The following is a 17,813-nucleotide window of genomic DNA, read 5'->3' on the forward strand; positions in this document are numbered from 1 at the left end:
GTAACAAATATCCACCCAGTTTGAGTGTGCTGATCCTATATAGAGCATATTCACTATATATAACAGGGATTATAAATTATTCTGTGCAAAAGTCTTAACCCCCCCCCCCCAAACAACCCCGTAATTATCTATTTAATGATCTCATTGTAGGAGCAGACTAGGCCAGAGAACACTACATACTAAAATAGCTTAATTAAAGTACATGCCTTCCCATCCACTTTCCCCACCAGCAAGGAAGAAATACAGCACTGATGCAGCTCTCAAACTTTAGCACTTTTAGTAAAGTAAACTTTTAGTAGAGCAAATTCTTGAGCAGATAAGGAATGGATGAAAAAGAGGTGAAATAATAATAATAATAATTATAAAAAGAATGAGATAAGTGAATTTTTGGCTTTGGACCTTTACTTTGGCAGGATTTTTATCGGATCTTGGTCACGCCTAAGATAACATGCTGCCAACTCTAACTGAGATATGAGCCAAACAGTGGCACTCATTGTTTTGCAATTTTATTGAGTCACACAGAGTATGAACAAACGACTCACTGGCCACTTTTTTGGGTATAGTGTTTCAGCTGCTGTTAACATGCCTATGTAATCACCCAATAACATGGATCAGTGCATTTAGACTTGCAGACTTTGTCAAATGAGCATCACTGAAATGTCACAATATACCTGAGAGTTGTTGCTAATAATGTGCATCCTTTTATGCCCTGCCTTCTCAAAGGCTGCAGTGAGTTTACTGTACTCAACTGACTGTCACCAGATCTTAATCCAGTAGAGCACCTTTGGTATGTGATGCAATGGGAGATTCATGACATGGATGTGCAGCTGACAAATAAGCAGCAACTGTGTGATGTAAAGATGTCAATATGGACCAACATCTCAGAGGAATGTTTCCAGCATCATCCTGAATCTAGGCCACAAATCATCTGGGCAGATCTGAAGGCAAAAGCATGGTTGACCCAACCCAGTGTACTTATATTAACTAGACTAACATGTTTAGATTTGCCATCTCATTTCATAGCTAATTTAAGTATTGTGTTTGAAAGAAACAGTTAAATGAAGGAAACACATCTGAATACCTAAAGATGATTTTAACAAATAACTTGTTGTAGGCGAGCTTTTTGATTAAACTGCTCCCTGCACACCAAATGGTCACCATAGTTAGGCTGTTAGATCCATTAACACTGATGACAGAGGGCTGAGTCAGTGAGAAAGGACTGACTTAGTCACACTTATCAGGAGATAAAGTCAAGGTGGGCCAGACAGTAGAGCAGGAAAGTGAAAGGTCAGGAGGACATACTGGCTTTTGAGGAGCACAAGCTGGGGCAAAACAACAACACCTGCAGTTCATTAAGGATAAGTATTGTGTAGGCTAAGTTGGGGGATCTGGCACAAACTTCAGAACATGACACCAGCCTGTGAAGGTAATCATCTGCTCATCTCCACAGGTCCTCCATGATCCCGGCAGATTGAGGCAGCCTCTCGCCTTCCAGAGGGCTTTATTCTTTTACCCTTATCAGAGACATCAAGATCATTTGTTTCATTGATGGACTGCCTGATCTTGAAGAATCTGTCCTGGTTTATTGAAATGGCTATAACCAGGACCCAGTATAGCTGGATGCTAGGGTATCCGAGTCATGCCATTGGCACAGATGTGCTAAAGAACGTTTTTAGCTTTGAGGCTGCCTTCAGCGACGAGCACCTCCCTCTGGTTTGTGTTTTCTGGCATATTTTGATAAATCTGGTAATCAGAGCGCCTTGGTTTCAGTCTGTTTGAAACTGAATTGATAAAGAAAGGGGAGGTGGATTTGCACTTTTAGCAAAGTAAATAAATAAAATAAATTCATGAGCAGAGCAAATTGTTTGAGAAGTCAGACTTTTAGCTGATTATGTACTCTACATTTATACAAGTGTGTTTGTATATGTGTGCGAATTCAGTTTGAAAGGCTTTTATTTCACCTTCTACACACTGTAATGCTATAAAACTTTAGAGCCCTAGGTTACACATTGCTTTGTATCCACAATGGCTGATAGGTACCATCACTTTTACTCCTGCTCACACCACTTAAAAGCTGGTTCTTGTCTGAGCTTTCACTTTTCCATTCTTGTCTGGCCATCCTCCATCTCATCTGATGAGAGGCAGTATGTCCTGCTGTCCACCACAAAGAACAATGAATAAAAGTTTTGCTTTGAAAGGGTTAAATTTACTGTGCATTTCTCAAATCCTGCTAAATTGACATTCAAAATCTCAAATTGAGGAATCAATTTGGTTTGTAGCAATAGAATCATAATAGCTACAAAAATGTTATTACTTAACTTAATTTGTTCCCATAAAAGCATTTTAAAAACAAATTTCCGTCTTGTCTGTAAGTTAAACCCCCATGAATGTGGTACCACTAGAAAGCCCAGGATGTTCTTTTGATATACTTTCTATAATCAGGGGTGTCAAACATAAGGTGTGGGGGGCAGAATTGGCCATGCAAATACTCCAATCTTGTCCAACTGGACAGCTTTAGCAAACGTAAAGGAAGACATAAATTTTGGACTTTGAACTATAGTTTGAAAAGTTTTATAGCTTTATCTTTACAGATAAAGATAAACCCATGTGGCGATCCATGCTACACCAAAGTAATTTGGTAAAAAAAAAAAAAAAAGAAAGAAAAGAAAGAAGAATAAAGAAAAAGAAATGACTGTAAAGTTCCTCTTTTTTCCACTTATAATAGAAATGTCTGTTGTTATATTTTAGTGAATTAACAAATACTTTCTTTATAACTCAATAACTAAATAAGTTTTATATAGTTTTACACAAGTATTTCTAACAACTTAAACACAAAGAGTCATACTGCCAGATGTCTTTAATTTACTACAGCAGCTTTTGTTTATCAAGTAGAGATGTCCTGTTGAAATTACACGTTTTATTATATTAAGATATCTAAGGATTAAATGTGTAATTGATTTTTTTTACAATGAGAGACTTCCACTTAACATCCAGCCCACTTAGCATCAAAGTGGGCTGTATTTAGCCCACTATGTAAAATGAGTTTGACATCCCTGTCTTAGTGTTATGCATGCATTTGGAGTGCAGTATTCCGAGGGCCACTGAATGCAGCACAGCAGAGAGCGGTTTTTCCCACCGCAGCACGAGCTGCTCCATCAACTGTATCGGCGAGAGTTGTGAAGCGAGTCGGTCACCGAAAACTTTGCACAAATTGCGCCGTACATGTCTTCGTGCGGCGTTTAGGTGGATGCTGAGTGGATCTGACACGGCTGGTAAGTAAGTTTGTGTCACGGTGTCCGCAAACGGTCAACTCACGTTGAGTTTAGGTAACCTATGGTGAGTGTTTTGGTTGAGGGCGCGCGGCTTGTTTGTAAAGTTGGCTCGTAGCATCCGTGGTTCCCAAACTGATGTCCAGGAGTTCAGCATGCACCCAAATAAGCCCGTTAATAAAACTTGTTGCATTGTTTGACCCGAGTGCTTGAAATGAATGTAGGCTGACATTGTTTCACCTTTCTGTGTTAAAAATGGGCTTCTACGGGCTTCTAACGAGTAGAAGCAGCACGTGTGCTTTAATCTGCAGTGTTTTGTATGGATAATTTACTTATATCCAAAGTTAGCTTTGTGTTTTTAATGTATTATTATTATTATTATTATTATTATTGATCTTTTACTTGAGGTGTGTGTCCTCTCACGCGTGTTATTTTTGAGTCTGACAGGTGAGGTCACTGTTTACACCCCCACCCCCAGACACCCCTAGGCAAAAGCGACCTCAACCTCAGTTGCATGTGATGCTGCTTCAGAAGTTGCCATTAAGTCAACAGGTGAATCTGTTCCGTATTCAAATGAACGAGAAACGGGAAGGACACACATACATTTGAAAGTAAATAAATATGCAAGGATATATAAGGATAATAGTGCACACAACATGCCACAGTGAGAAATGCAAGCATATAGTGAGATACATACTTCTACATCAGTAGTGTGTGGTGTTTTTGAGCTAATAAGTAGATCTTTTTCTGGCCAGAGGAAAAAAAATCTCCATGAAATTGAACGAGATAGATATTGACAGAGCTGAACGTCACAGCGTTCGTAAAGAGGGGATGGTTTATTTTACAAATACAACTTTTTCCTCTTCCCACATTAATATGGTTTGTTTTTGTATATTTATTTAAGTTCCAAACAGTTTGTGTGTTTCGACATCACATCATGGCGCATGACTGGAGTTGGTGAACATGGTGTCTTGAGATAGAAATCTGAGAGAGACAAGAATGGTCTGGTTGGACTTGTTTTTTAAAAAAAACTGGTGTTTACTTGTGCATCCTCCCATCCATAAACTCAGGCATGTACAGAGGAAGTAAAGCACAGAGATCCTTGCCTGACTCAGTGAGACCTGATATTAGCTGGTCTTTAACCTTCTAGTTTCCTAAGTGCAAAGTCTGTTTGATCCTGCAGATGTGCATGTAGTGTGTCTGGTGTGTCCATGCATGTTTGCATTCCAGGTTGCTCCTTCACCTAAAGCATGTGGTGCGGTGTCTGAGGCAAACTATTTACTCTGGATTGCTACATGTGAGGAAGGACCACTGGACCACTTTTTGTTTTTCAACATATCATCGTTAGTATGTGCACCTGTTCAACTGCCCCTTAGTGCAAATTACTTATCAGTCAATCACATAGCAGAGACTCTGTGCAATTAGGCCTGTAGACATTGTCAAGGCAACCTGCTGAAAGTATAATGAAGCATGAGAATGATGGTTATTGATCTGAGTATTTTATAAAAAGGGGATCTACTGGGATTTCTCCACACAACCATCTCTAGGATTTACAGAGACTGGTCTAAAAAAGAGAAAACATCCATGGAGTGGCAATTCTCTGAGCAAAAATTCCTTGTTGATGTCAGAGGTCAAAGGAGAATGGAATGACCAGACTGCCTTGACCTGACAGAGAGGCAGCAGTAACTCAAATAACCCCTCCTTACAGCCAAAGTATGCAGAAAAATGTCACTGATTGCTCAACATGCTAAACCTTGAGGCAGATGGGCTACAGAAACGGAAGACAACACCAGATGTCAGCTAAGTACAAGAAATCCAGGCTCATCGAAACTGGACAATGGATGATTGGGCAAACGTTGCCGGGTGTGATGAGTTTTGATTTCTGCTGCCACATTCAGATGGTAAGGCCAGAATTTGGTGTACATGACATGAACGTATCAATCCATCCTACCTTGTATCAACAGTTCAGATTACCAGTGGTGGTGTAGAAGTGCGGGGATGTGTTTCTGCCACATTTAAACTCTGCAGCCTACCTGAATATTTTTGCTGTCCATGTCCATCCCTTCTAATGGCTGCTTCCACCAGGATAACACATTACATGACTTGAAAGCTCAAATCATCTCAAACTGGTTTCTTGGAGAAGACAGTGAGTTCACTGTACTGAAATGGCCTTCACTGTCACCAGATCTGTCCAAAAGAGCACCTTTGTGATATTGTGGAACGAGAGCTTGTCATCACAGATGTCGAGCTAACAATTCTGCAGCAAATGGGTGACGTGATCATGTCAATATGGATCACAATCGTTTCCTGCACCATCCTGAATCTGTGCTATGAAGAATTAAGTCAATTCTGAAGCCAAAAAAGGGGTCCAGTCCAGTACTGACAAAGTGTATATGAGTGTCTATGACTTATTATGCTGCACACTGGGTTACTTACAAACACTTTCCTTGCTTGTCTTTTGCTGGGAAGTCACTCTCTTGCCTCTACAAACCATCACCATGCAGAGTTATTTCAGTGAAATACGCACAAACAGCTGGGGCCAGCGTATAAAGCATGTGTATGCTGCATGAAATAGACCAGCTTGTAATGGGGCATACGTGAGGCTGACCAGCCGGTCAACTGGTCCGGGCCAAGAACATTGGAAAACAGCCGACTCTGGTCCCTGGCCGGTCGATCGTTCCACCTCCTAATACAGACAAAAGGTGCTGGCATAGCAGACATGAAACGCCTCCAAACCAGTGCACCACTTGCATGTTAAACACAGATTGGAATTAAATCGATCTGTCCCATATAACCCATGTCTGATCTCACTATTTGAATCAGAATGAGACCAATGTCTGATTCAGATATCTGCTCTTGGTGGAGAAACTCCAGTTCCATGTGTCACTATGCCAAACTCACAAAGGCCATACCGGACTATTAATGCTTGCTGTGTGCCAGTAGGGCTGGGCCACTGGATGATGAGGCTCACAGTCCTCAAAATGTTGAGCTCAACCATGGGGCTGAAGATTTGTAAACGCTGCTTTATTTGATGCGTCACTAAGCTTGTGTCATTTGTTCGGTCTTGTCTAGTGAAACCAATACAACCAGTCCAGATCCAATGCAACAGGTCTGAGTGTTAAACCAGTTTTCCATTAACTCAGATTGATGTCAGGTTTGAACTTACCTTGATTTGGGCTTGTCTTGACAACAACTGGGAATTGACTAATTATATGCACAGAATAAATACTTTACAGAGATCCTGACTGGTGCTGTAGCTAAAGCATATGTTTTCTCACACAGTTATTGGCCTTTTCCCAAAATTTTATGTGCTTTGGAGAGAAAAAAGGAGACTTCACAGATGAAGTTCATTTGATTTTAAGTCGGAAGCACGTTGTTGTTGTTGTACAGAGAACACAAGGCTATAGTGAAAGTTTTGTAGCATATGCAAAGCGCTGTATGGCCACGGTGTTACATTTGTCATGCCACCACAGCGCTCTTTGTGTTGCTGCTGATACACGTGCGCAGACACACACACATTTACAAAGCAATCCCACTTCTGAGTCATCTTTTATTGTGCCATTGTTTACGAGCACACGCTCACGCCACATATACACTAGTGTGCGTGGGCTCATCCACCGTGACAGCACTCTTGGAAGCAGCCCTCTAACCGTTGGACACACAACCAGATATATGCACACACATGCACTCACACAGCACCTCTTTCTCTTTCTGCAGTTTCCACTGGCGTCTCTCTCTGCCCTGCCCTCTAATCAAAGCCATATGTTCTCCAGATCCTTTGCATGAAAAGTCTGTTCTGTTCGCAGCACTGTTCTCAGTGAAACCAGCCACTTGCTTACTGACTGTAAAATTAAAATTAACCTGCAAAAGACTACAGACTTGAATTTCTGTTTCGCTCTTTGGGCACTATCTAGGTCAATTTGACAGCAATATATTTTAATGACGAGAAGGTTCACACTTTAATCCATAATCCAATTCATATTCCTGTTTCTCAAGCACTTGTCTGCTTGTTTATAAGCTGATCTGGTGGATGGGTTTTACTCCAATCTTAAAGAATCAAAGAAATTCCATTCTTTAGCTTTGATTGTTCATGACGGATTCGGTGTACGCAGGTTTCCTCTTCGGACGAATCCGAAACCTTCCCACTTTTGCTCATTAAAGGCATCGTAACCATAACCTGCGCTCTTGTTATATAAACACCCATCAGAATCTGGACTGTGATTCATTTTAGGTCCCAAATGTTTAACAGTAGTTGATTTGAATGATTGTTGATACACGCCTTAAATTACTGTAATGAAGGGAGATGGCATCCTGTTATTCTGATTATGGATAAACTGCAGTGTATTGTTATTTACAGGCCAAGTGGAAATCAATTTCAAATTTCTGCTCCAAATTTGGCCAAGTTCTGCCTGTCTGGTATGGGTCAGTTCCATTTCTTTACATTTTTTAAAGATAAAATTGTGTAATATCGTAATGTTTTAGCAGCAGAAGCACTACAGAAGATTTTTCTTTTGATTACCTTCGGGCATTAGCATGGTTGCAACACAACCTTTTCCGGGGTGGAACCGGAACCACGTCATCTTATGGATGAATGCCTATTTCTTGAGCCAGATCAGTACTTCTCTGCCCAAAACGCAAAGAAAAACCCCACAACAACAAAAAAAATGACCCACAAATAAAGATGTCTTGCACATGTTGTAAATAGAAACATTCATTCTTTATTTGTCAGACGTGGCTTCTGTTACATTGTGAAATGCATTTTTTTTTTAAAAATCTTCCCACCAACTCCGACCTTCTTTTCTTCTTTCATTTTTCAACTGTGAAAACCGTTAAGGAATGTGATTCTATTGTATTCGCTGTAGTCATATGATGCATCTTTTCTTCTCCAGCCCCATGTTAGAGAGAAGGAGGGGTGTTCTTTGTCCCAAAGAGTGCAAACTGCAGGAGGAGTTTCTGTTACTGGATCTTGCACTTGGCTGTATAGCACAGTTTGAATTTCCAGCACAGCTCCACATCATTATTAAACATTTACTTGAAGTTATATAGTCTAAAGTATGTCCTGAGTCATTCGAAATAAGTGATTTCATGATTCCGTTGGTTTCCAGAAGACTCTTTTTAACTTTCCCATTATGGCACCTCAACCTTGTGTTTTTGTTTCCAAATCATTTCTTTTTCTTTACAGTTCTCTTGGCATCAGCGAGGTATTTGTGACTAAAGAAATAATCTGCTTGAAACCTGGATTTTTACTGTGTACAGTTGGGTGATGCGTCATCCTTTTGTACTCTTGTGACATCCTTTTTCTTTTTTCTGCGACCACCCCCCGCCCTGCACAACAGAGGAGGGGATTCCTTCTCTCCTTGGCCTACTCTTTGTGCTGTTGGAATGCTAAAGATCCAATGTTAAACCTCCCTGGGCAGTATTTAGCAGAGTATTTTAGAGGCTCAGGAGGATAAGTGGCATTTCAGGTCTGTTTGAATGTAGATCTCGTTTTATGTTCAAACTTCTTCAGTGCCATTTTCTCTGACTGTCCTTTTCCCTATTACTAAGCAATATTAAAGTCTGCCTAAAAAGTAATCGTATAGTAGTAATCAAGCGTAAAGAGCTTTTTTCTCTTTTTTTTCCCTAAACCACTACCCACACTGTTCCTTTCTACCTCACTGATTGGCATTTGCATTCCTGTGCTCCATGTAAGGGTGAATCTAATCACATCCTGGGCTGTGAGTCATCGTGTGGATGAGTTGTGAAATAATCCCTCATGAATGAAAATTAGGGGAAAAAAAGGCTTTTATGCAACACTCAAGCCCCCTGTTGAGGGGATTCACATAGAGTGATTGAGGCCAGAGATTCAGAGGCTGTTCTACCTCCTGAGACAAACTCATTTAGCTAAATTGCAGCTCCTTTTGTTTAATATGTATGAAACAAAGAGTTGTTACACAAAAGGAGCATTAGTGTTCAAATCCACAATTTTGATAGGTGGAATGTCTTCAGTTAAGAAAGTTGCTTACTTTGAAATGTCAAATTTCAATTCTGGCATTAAGCTAACATAGCAGTATATAGTGACACATGATACATACTTCTTCTTCAATCTAAAATCTGTCCAATTGTCATTATATTTCTAACCAAAACTAATATCAGTCCATTGGCTTTTTGCTAAACAATTTATCTGGCCATTAATCGACTGTAACTTTAGAACTCAAGGAAATGTATTTCACATTTCATTTAATAATACCAAACCTGTTTAACTGCTTTTGTCTTCATCACATATGTTCCGAGTATGAAAGTAGCTTTGTATAACTTGCAGTTCAAAATAATCCTTATGTGCTTAAGTTGTAGCCCCTCATCTAGTGCCCGAAAGAAGCTGCTTTAGCTACCTTCAAGGTCACGCACTCCTATGGCCAGCATTTGTTCTGATTGGATTTGCTTTGCAGGCAGAAGGTTTGACCAGCTGGTTGGCGTGCTTCTGTGTTTGCAGACAAACTTGTCTGTCATATTTAAGATTTTCACTCGAACTGACATCACGCAAGGCCATGTTTAGAAAGGAGAACAGCCTAAAACTTCAGCTTTTGTTTTCAAAGAATTTCATACTCATATATATGGATAGATGAATGAATATGCCAGAAAGTAAGGAGAAGAATAATAGGTCTCCTTTGACTGGTTGATACAAGAAGTGCCTTTAAAATGGTAATACAATAATTTGACATAAATTTTAAACTTCATTTTTTAAAGTAAATGGGTCTCAATTTTGTACCACATGGAAAAAAATTCTTTATTACTATGTATCAATGTTCCAGATAAGTTTACAGAATAATGTGGACTAGAGACATACTTTTTTTTGATGCACAGTAATATACTGTATATCTAGTAATGTTAAGATCTACAGAACCATTTTAGTGACAGCAAGAGGAAGGAGTCCTGTGATGGATGTCATGGCCAAAACAGAGCGCTGATCTCAACATGACACGAGTCTGTTTGGGATTCTACAAAGACACAGAAGAAGAGGCTAAATTCTGAAAAGCTGTTGTGGAAGACTGGGTTGGGAAAATCCAGCTGCTAAATATCTACAAACTGTTAAACTTTGTGCCAGAGTCTACTTTAATTTTTTTTCTATTGACTAAATTTTTAATTTTAAGTTGATTGATAAGCAAAAGCTATCCGTGGCTGTGTTTTTGACAATTACTCGATATTTCACGCGCTCCGCTTTGTAAGCCAAACTGTCGAGATAAACGAGGGAACAGCCAACGCACATAAAAACACATACTCAGCTCTTTGTCAACCATCTGACTGTGATTAGACCAGTTTTTTTTTTCAGGACTTTCAGAGGTGCTGAGATCATACCCTTTTGCTTTCATCACCATGTGTTGCACTTTATTGCAGCATGGGAAATAATGAATCCTATTTGATAGACTTGTATATAGAAAGAAACCTTCAGCCTTTGCACTGTTGTGGTTGATGTTCACAAGTTTTCCTTGGGTCGTGTTAACAAATGCGAGCTTTCAATAACTGCAAGAGTTCATTCAATTATTTAACTTTTTACTTAATTGTTTTTCATCATGTCTAAAACTGTAAATATTCGGTATTGGTTCCTGGGAGTCTTATGGCACTAAGAAAACTTCAGGATGTGACTTTAGGTTGAGAAACAGGCCCACTTTGTTTTTTATTCTACAAAGATTAACGTGCTAATGAATATACTGTAGGTATAGAAGTATACTTCCTAGCATGTCACAGTTTCACTTTAGAGATAAGAAATGATCATCATTTATCCCCCCCCCCCCCCCCCCAAAAAAAAACAAAACAAAAAAAACAAAACACTGACATATAGTGCATACCTCTTGACAGAAGAAGCCATTCACAAATATTTCACAATGAGGAAACTCTGTGCCGCTGCCAGCTTTTACATTGTGTCATTCACTTGGATGTGAAAGCAAAACTTCTGTGAACCATGCTCAGATTCAAGAAAACATTTTTGATTGGCTGCTGAACTTGGTGTTGAAAGGCCATTCCTCATGTCATTTGTTGTCACACTCTCGCTCTGTTTAACACTCACACACTTGCTCTCTTGCATTGATCTGGTCTCTGTCTCTCTCTCTTTCCGATAGACAGCAAGCGGGAATCCTGAATCACCTGGTAAATCGGGCGAATTAGAACGCAGAAAGCACCCAGAGCCACGTATCTAACTTTAAATGTAAGTATTGCCTCATTATAATTCCAATCAAATGCTGTAATCTTAGCTTTTTTCTTCTTTTTTTAAGTTAAATGAGAAGCTTGGTATGAGGATTGCTGGAAAATATTTTAATAACAAGTGAAGTAGAAGTGATTGAGTGTTTTCTTGGTCAGTGCACTTGTCACTGTATGTGACCTGATTTCCAGCGCGGGTGTGTGTTTCCGTCTGCGCTTTTAGCTCTAGGCTGAGATTTAGGCTGGAAGAGCCATTTACTCTCCCAGCCAGGGTCACAGTTCAGTTGATAACGAGAGCTACTTTAAACAGTGTGTGTTTATGTGTGCGTTTGAGTGCACGGTTGTTTTTATACCCTCACTTTCTGCGGAGATTTTGTCTGTTTAACAGCCATTTCTAGTCTGTAAATCTCACCTTTCTTGAACGCATAGGAACAATTTAGTTGTTCTATAAGTCATGAGTTGAATGCCAAATCTCATTCGCACACAAATCCATTTTAAGCAACCGCTGTGTGGAAATGCTATCCTGTTGCTAATTTCAGAGTGATTTGATGGCAACAACAGCTGTCTATCATGCACATGGCTCAGGATTTAAAGCTACAGCGTGCAGGTTTTTGCATTGAGTATTCGAAGTGTTATCCCAGCACCGCCCTCATGACACATATTTGGACAGGTTCATGCCCTAACATGTGTCACAGTTTAGATATAAGACATTTTGTTCATACACTTACATTAAGCAGCAGACGATGAACACGTGGTTTCTATTTATGATACCAGTGCTTTCTATATTTTTGAAGATGTCTTCTGCATATTTAATTTCTCCGCACTTCCATTTTTCATTTTTTTGTGTTGTTTTGATTACTGTCATTGTCATGACTTGCTGTAGAGTTTGTTAAACCACACCCAAGTTCAATAGCAGGTGCTCTACACATCATACAGGCAAAACTTGATTAGGGATTTAGAGCAGTTGTGAATAGAGGCAGGCACACACAGGTTTGCAGGAATATTTAGTAATATTGTGTTATAATTAACACTTTTTGTAGTCATTATTTAGAAAATGCAATGTGAAACATTTCATTTGAGTTTATATCTTGCATGAGTGACCAAGTTACAACAGATACTGTAGCGGGAACTACTCTGGCAGGTGACTAATGTTGCACATCTTATAAACTTTTGATTTTTCTGGTTAAACCAGTTGGTTAACTGTGACGCATATCGGTGAGATTCTCGTTGGCGCAGACTGCCATAACGATCTTTGTCAGAAGTAAGTAATAAAATCAGAAGTAATAAAAAAAATCGTATCTAGTATCATGACAACTTGCTGCTAGTGATAGTAATATCAGCTCCTGGGGGTTGAATTGGATTTTCTTAGCCTAAACATACAGTAGCTGAGGCTTTTCTGGCAAGTATTACACAAGTGAGGTGAAGATTTGTCTAATCTCATCGCCATGTCAGTAGAGCAAATGTCAAAGACTGCTCCAGGCAGTTTGTGTCCATGTTTTGGAGTTTCAGTTAATAAGCACAATATTAACATTATTTGCTAGGATTCATTAAATTATTACATTATATAAAGCATGTTTGTCTTTTCAGAAACTGCTATATTATAGTGTTAATTTAAAAAAAAAAAAAAGTACTTTTATATTTAAGTTCTGTCGATATTTACAAAGAGAGCACAATGACAAGACTGCATGTGGGCACTATGTGTCTCTAAATCTAAACTGTAAAGTCTACTTATTTTAAAATTATATTTAGGGAATCCTGCGTCTTGGCATATCCTGGTAGCTAGTTTTTATTCTTTTAAAATGTTCTCTGCAGCACTGATAAGAGTAATGCCGTGTCATTGGTGCACTGTCTGTTTCGTTTGTGTGAAATCTGTTCGGTATTGAGTAAAGCGAGGAAAAATCAAGCAGTGCCTTCTGTAACTGTGGCTTCTTTAAAGGTTATAAGATTTCCCCTATTCAGTTATCAAATCAGTCCGATCAAAAAAGCCACAGTTAAGCTGCAAAGCAGCATTTGTTTTATGGAGGTTAGATATCACTGCAGCTTATGAATGGAGCACTTGTCCTTTTTCATCCCTTTAGCCGAAGTTCAGTCTGATTGAAAGTAGCATGGAGCTTTGAAAAGACTTGAAACACATTCACCTTGATATGTGTTTGTATCAGTAGTCCTTTTTCTCTCCGCAAACTCACACTCTAAATGTCTTGCTGGTCCACCCTCTCTGTGTCGGTCCCACATTCCTGCTGAGGCCCACACATTTTGGCAGGGAATAAAGGGCTGTGGTCATTCTAATTGTGAGGCTTTGGACGCTAGTTTTTGGATTTATTCATTGCTGGCCACCATGACGATACCATACACCACACAATTAGTATGTGTACATGTTGTGGTTGACTATATCTGTTAAGGATATATTTCATAGTCACATGGTTCATAAATGTTCTCACTTTATTGCCACTGTGCAACTGTGCTAGCAAAAAAATGTGAAATGAATTTTTCTTTATGTCACTTTAGAGAAATCCAAGAGTCCTGATTTATTGAACAATGTTTTGTGATTATTGCTAGCCATAAAATGAATTGTTCATGAACACAACTATGTGCATGAGCACATTGCACAAGTGCTACACCTTAAGAGATGAAGATAAAGTGTTTTATTGCCATTGCTGCAGCTGGGTTGATGAGTGTAAAATGAGTCTTCCCACAGTTCATGCTGTTTGTACAACCAGAGTTTCAACAAAGTTAGAAATCCATGTAAAACCATAATGCAACAATTTGTATATTTCGCAAACCCATTTTTTCAAATTCACAATAGAACACTGAAAATTTATCAGATGTTTCAAGTAAGACATTTTACAATTTAATGAAAAACACTGCCCTATTTTGTGTTTGATGGGATCAGCATGTCTCAAAAAAGTTGGGATGGGAGCAACACAGCTGGAGGAACATTTTACAACTAATTAGGTTAATTGGCAACAGATTGGTAACATAATTGGATATAAAATGGTGGGCGTGTTAGAGAGGCACAGTTTCAGAAGTAAAGATGAGCAGAAGTTTATCACATTTTCAGAATAACGTTCTTTAATATAAAATTGTGAAGACTTTGAACATCTCATCAAGTGCAGTGCATGATATAATCGTACAAACTGGAGAAATCTCTGTGCGCAAGGGTGAAAATCAGTATTGGATGCCTGCGATCTTCAGGCCCTCAGGTGGCACTGCAGTAAAAACAGGCATGATTGTCTCGTGGAAATCACTGCATGATTTCAGGAACACTTTCAAGAAACTATTGCCTGGGAGCACAGTTCACCATGCCAACAACAAATGCAGGTTAAAGCTCGGTCCCGCAGAGAGGAAGCCACATGTGAGCATGATACCCAGAAACCGCTGGTTCTCTGGGACAAAGCTCATTTAAAAAGGACTGAAGCAAAGTTTAAAACTGTTCTGTGGTCGAAATTTAAAGACAGACTACATCAGAACTTTTTCAGATTTAGGGTTGTAATCATTTACTTTACTAATTTAGTTCTTAAAGTTGATGTGATGAAGAAAAGAGACACAGAAGAAAACTCTAAAAACTGCCTTAACTTGGATTTTCTGATGATATGTTTTTCAGTTTTGGTTTGACTCCTTATCCTTTGCTTCTGTTTGTTTTAAACTTGCTAGCTGTCCAAGCTTGTCTTATCTGAATGTGTTTTAATGGCATAAAAGTTGACAATATTAACTCCTTTTTTATGTGTCTGTGTTCTCATTGTTTCTCAATCCCAGGGCCTAAAAAGTGGTTAGTTATGTCGCAGATACGCATCCAGGTTGAGACCGACCCCGCACCCACAGGGACACACGTGGCCTTGTAAGCTGTGGCGGCGACCGTATTATCAAGGAAATTCCTGAGTCCTCCAGGGTCACCTATCTGCTGGCTTCTCTATCTGCTGGTTTGTACAGCTGTACAAGCTTCTGTTTCCACAACACTCATACACAGAGCACGCTCAGCACTGATGTGGCGTCTTAGTCACTCAAATTCACTCAAATTCACTCAATTCGTCAGCAGAAGCTGAAGCTATCATTTCCTACAGCAAAGGCCTGTGCCTATGGTGGAACATAAAAATGAGGTGTGGGCTTAATGCAACACATGCTTTAAAATAGAATTGATCTTTGTGATTAAAGATTAATGACGACATAATTGATGCAATATAAATATTATGTAAACAAGCGGGTTATTGTGGCTAAAGCACAATCTATCTGTCTTGATCCGGGCTTGGTAATACTGTTTATCTAAAGCAGCTGAGTTGGTAAACATGAAAAAGCCATAACTTCAAATAATTTATGACATGTGAATTATTTTATGACCCCAGCAAATTTCATTTCCTCTTTCTGCTCTTTCGGTTACTTCGTGACTTACTGAATCACGAATTACATTGGAAGGTTCCAAAGAATCTCAGAGGTTTTACAGGAATTTGTTTGACTTCTATTGCAGATTTTCTCTATAGGATTTCAGGAATTTGTGAGCAGTAGTTGTTGTAATAATTCCTGTAGATGTCATGTTTTGATCTTTGAAGAGTGCAAAATGCAAAGATACTTAGTGGAAAAACAGAACATCTGAATAGTTGTCCGTCAAATCCACTTATCCTTACAGCTCTAACAGAGGTGTAACCACTTTCAGAAAAAAAAACCCTAAAACCAAACCGAACCAGAAACCAGCTTCAGCATTTATCTACATTCTGTCGTCATCAGTAAAGTTTTTCTTCTTTTCCAAGCCGCAGGGAGACAAAAGGACAAAGCAGGACACCGCAGGCAGACGTGATGGCCACTGAAGGAACCCAGACACAGGCTGGGCCCGCGGTACTGGCAAAGTCTGCTTCGCCTCTGTCCGCTGGGAGCAGACCCAGCAGAGAAGCCAAACATGCAAATAATGGCCAGGAAGTGTGGCGAGACGCTGACCAAATGTGTCAATCAAAACAGTCGAGCGGCCCTTCTCTCCCCTTATGTAGGAAGTCATCGTGTGACAGTGGGGAAGGCGCCGTTTTGGACAAAAAATACGAGTGCCCCGATTACAGATCAGAAGTCATAAGCGCTAAAGAGAAACCTTATCCAGAGCTCTCCACTGGCAAGAAACTTGAAGAAATGATTCCAGTACTTAGGAAAGGTTCACAGGAATCTCTGAGCCAGCTGGATACCACTGGAGACAGCGTGGATGCAGGCACTAACAGAACTGGCAGCACCCACTGCTCCTGTACCCAGTCTAGCCCTTATACCAATGCGAACACCTACTGTTGCCACAGCTCTAGGTCCAGTCCAAGCCTTGGCTCCAGCCCTGTTCACAGTCCTTGCCTCAGCTGCAGGCCCTCTGGCCCCAAATACAGACACATCCGCCGCGGCAGCCTCCCTGTGTCTATGCTGGCTTTCCACAAGGTAATTAAGCAAATGGTGCTAACCCTGTTTTATAGCATTTTTAAGATAAGCAAAGCAACCCTCTTTGTCCAATAAATGTAAAGCTTTACCCCATGTAATAGCTCACTCAAGACACTGCTGTGTTTTGTTCTCTTGTTTTATGCTTCTAGACATCGCCCTACCTCTCATCCCAGGGCAGTTCCTCAAGCGAACCGAGCTCTTTGACATCATCTCCATCTAGTTCTCCTCTTCCCGTCCACCGCAAGCGTCACCAAAACGGCCACATCCATCTGCACTGCCTCAAAGATGGGTACTCAAGTTTAGAGAGGCTCAACAAATGCTCTTTGGAGAAACTTTTCCTTCGAAGGTCTTCTCTTGAAACCATGTCGTCGACCCCTGTTCACAATGAAAGGTTACCTACAGAAGAGACGAGGGACTGCAGCCAGGATCACAGCAGTGATGAGGGAGAAATAGAAGCACATTCGGATAATGTGGATAATGATTTTATTCGGAATCGTAAAGAGCGCTCAACTGTCCTGGTGAGGCGGTTCTGCAAGAATAATCAGAAGGTATGTGTTTAAACTGATTAACATCATCATTTTTAATCAATTAATTAATCAGCTTTATTTTAAGGCTTTAGAAGTAATCTCAACTGCCTCTCTTTTCCATAAGGTGACCAAGTCGGTGTGTACTGGCACCAGAGCGATTGTCAGGACACTGCCGTCGGGACTCATCTCAGAAGATGTCTGGGCCGTGGTTGTTCACTACAGATGTTGGACTCCCAGTAAGGAGGATACATGGCTAACCGTAAAGCGGGGCATGGGAGAAGACTTCAGGAGATGCAAAGAGATGCTGCGCTTTGCTGGACTTAAACTACATCAGGTAAGAGAGTGAATACATGCAGATAATGGAAGAAGGCACATGCTGTTAAAGCTGTTCGAGGACAACAGTGCTCTGTATTTATCCTGTCATGGGTTGTTTATCTTTCACACCCAC

The 17,813-nt window shown here is 40.0% G+C and overlaps 1 protein-coding gene across 2 annotated transcripts in view; it reads left to right on the forward strand.

Moving 5' to 3' along the window:
- Nucleotides 1–3,106: 3,106 nt before the first annotated feature.
- The window catches only part of plce1 (phospholipase C, epsilon 1), a 78,771-nt gene continuing 64,064 nt past the window's right edge, over nt 3,107–17,813 (forward strand). The window contains exons 1-6 of one of the 2 annotated variants that reach the window (XM_085171170.1): nt 3,107–3,272; nt 11,366–11,451; nt 15,198–15,361; nt 16,184–16,838; nt 16,988–17,386; nt 17,490–17,699. In XM_085171170.1, coding sequence (XP_085027296.1) covers nt 16,230–16,838; nt 16,988–17,386; nt 17,490–17,699 — 1,218 coding nt within the window. In that variant the 5' untranslated portion in view covers nt 3,107–3,272; nt 11,366–11,451; nt 15,198–15,361; nt 16,184–16,229. The remainder of the gene's footprint in view (nt 3,273–11,365; nt 11,452–15,197; nt 15,362–16,183; nt 16,839–16,987; nt 17,387–17,489; nt 17,700–17,813) is intronic. The other variant, XM_085171171.1, reaches the window with a different exon arrangement.

The sequence above is a fragment of the Neolamprologus multifasciatus genome, chromosome 8 (assembly GCF_963576455.1).
Source record: "Neolamprologus multifasciatus chromosome 8, fNeoMul1.2, whole genome shotgun sequence".
In the NCBI taxonomy this organism is placed as follows: Eukaryota; Metazoa; Chordata; class Actinopteri; order Cichliformes; family Cichlidae; genus Neolamprologus; species Neolamprologus multifasciatus.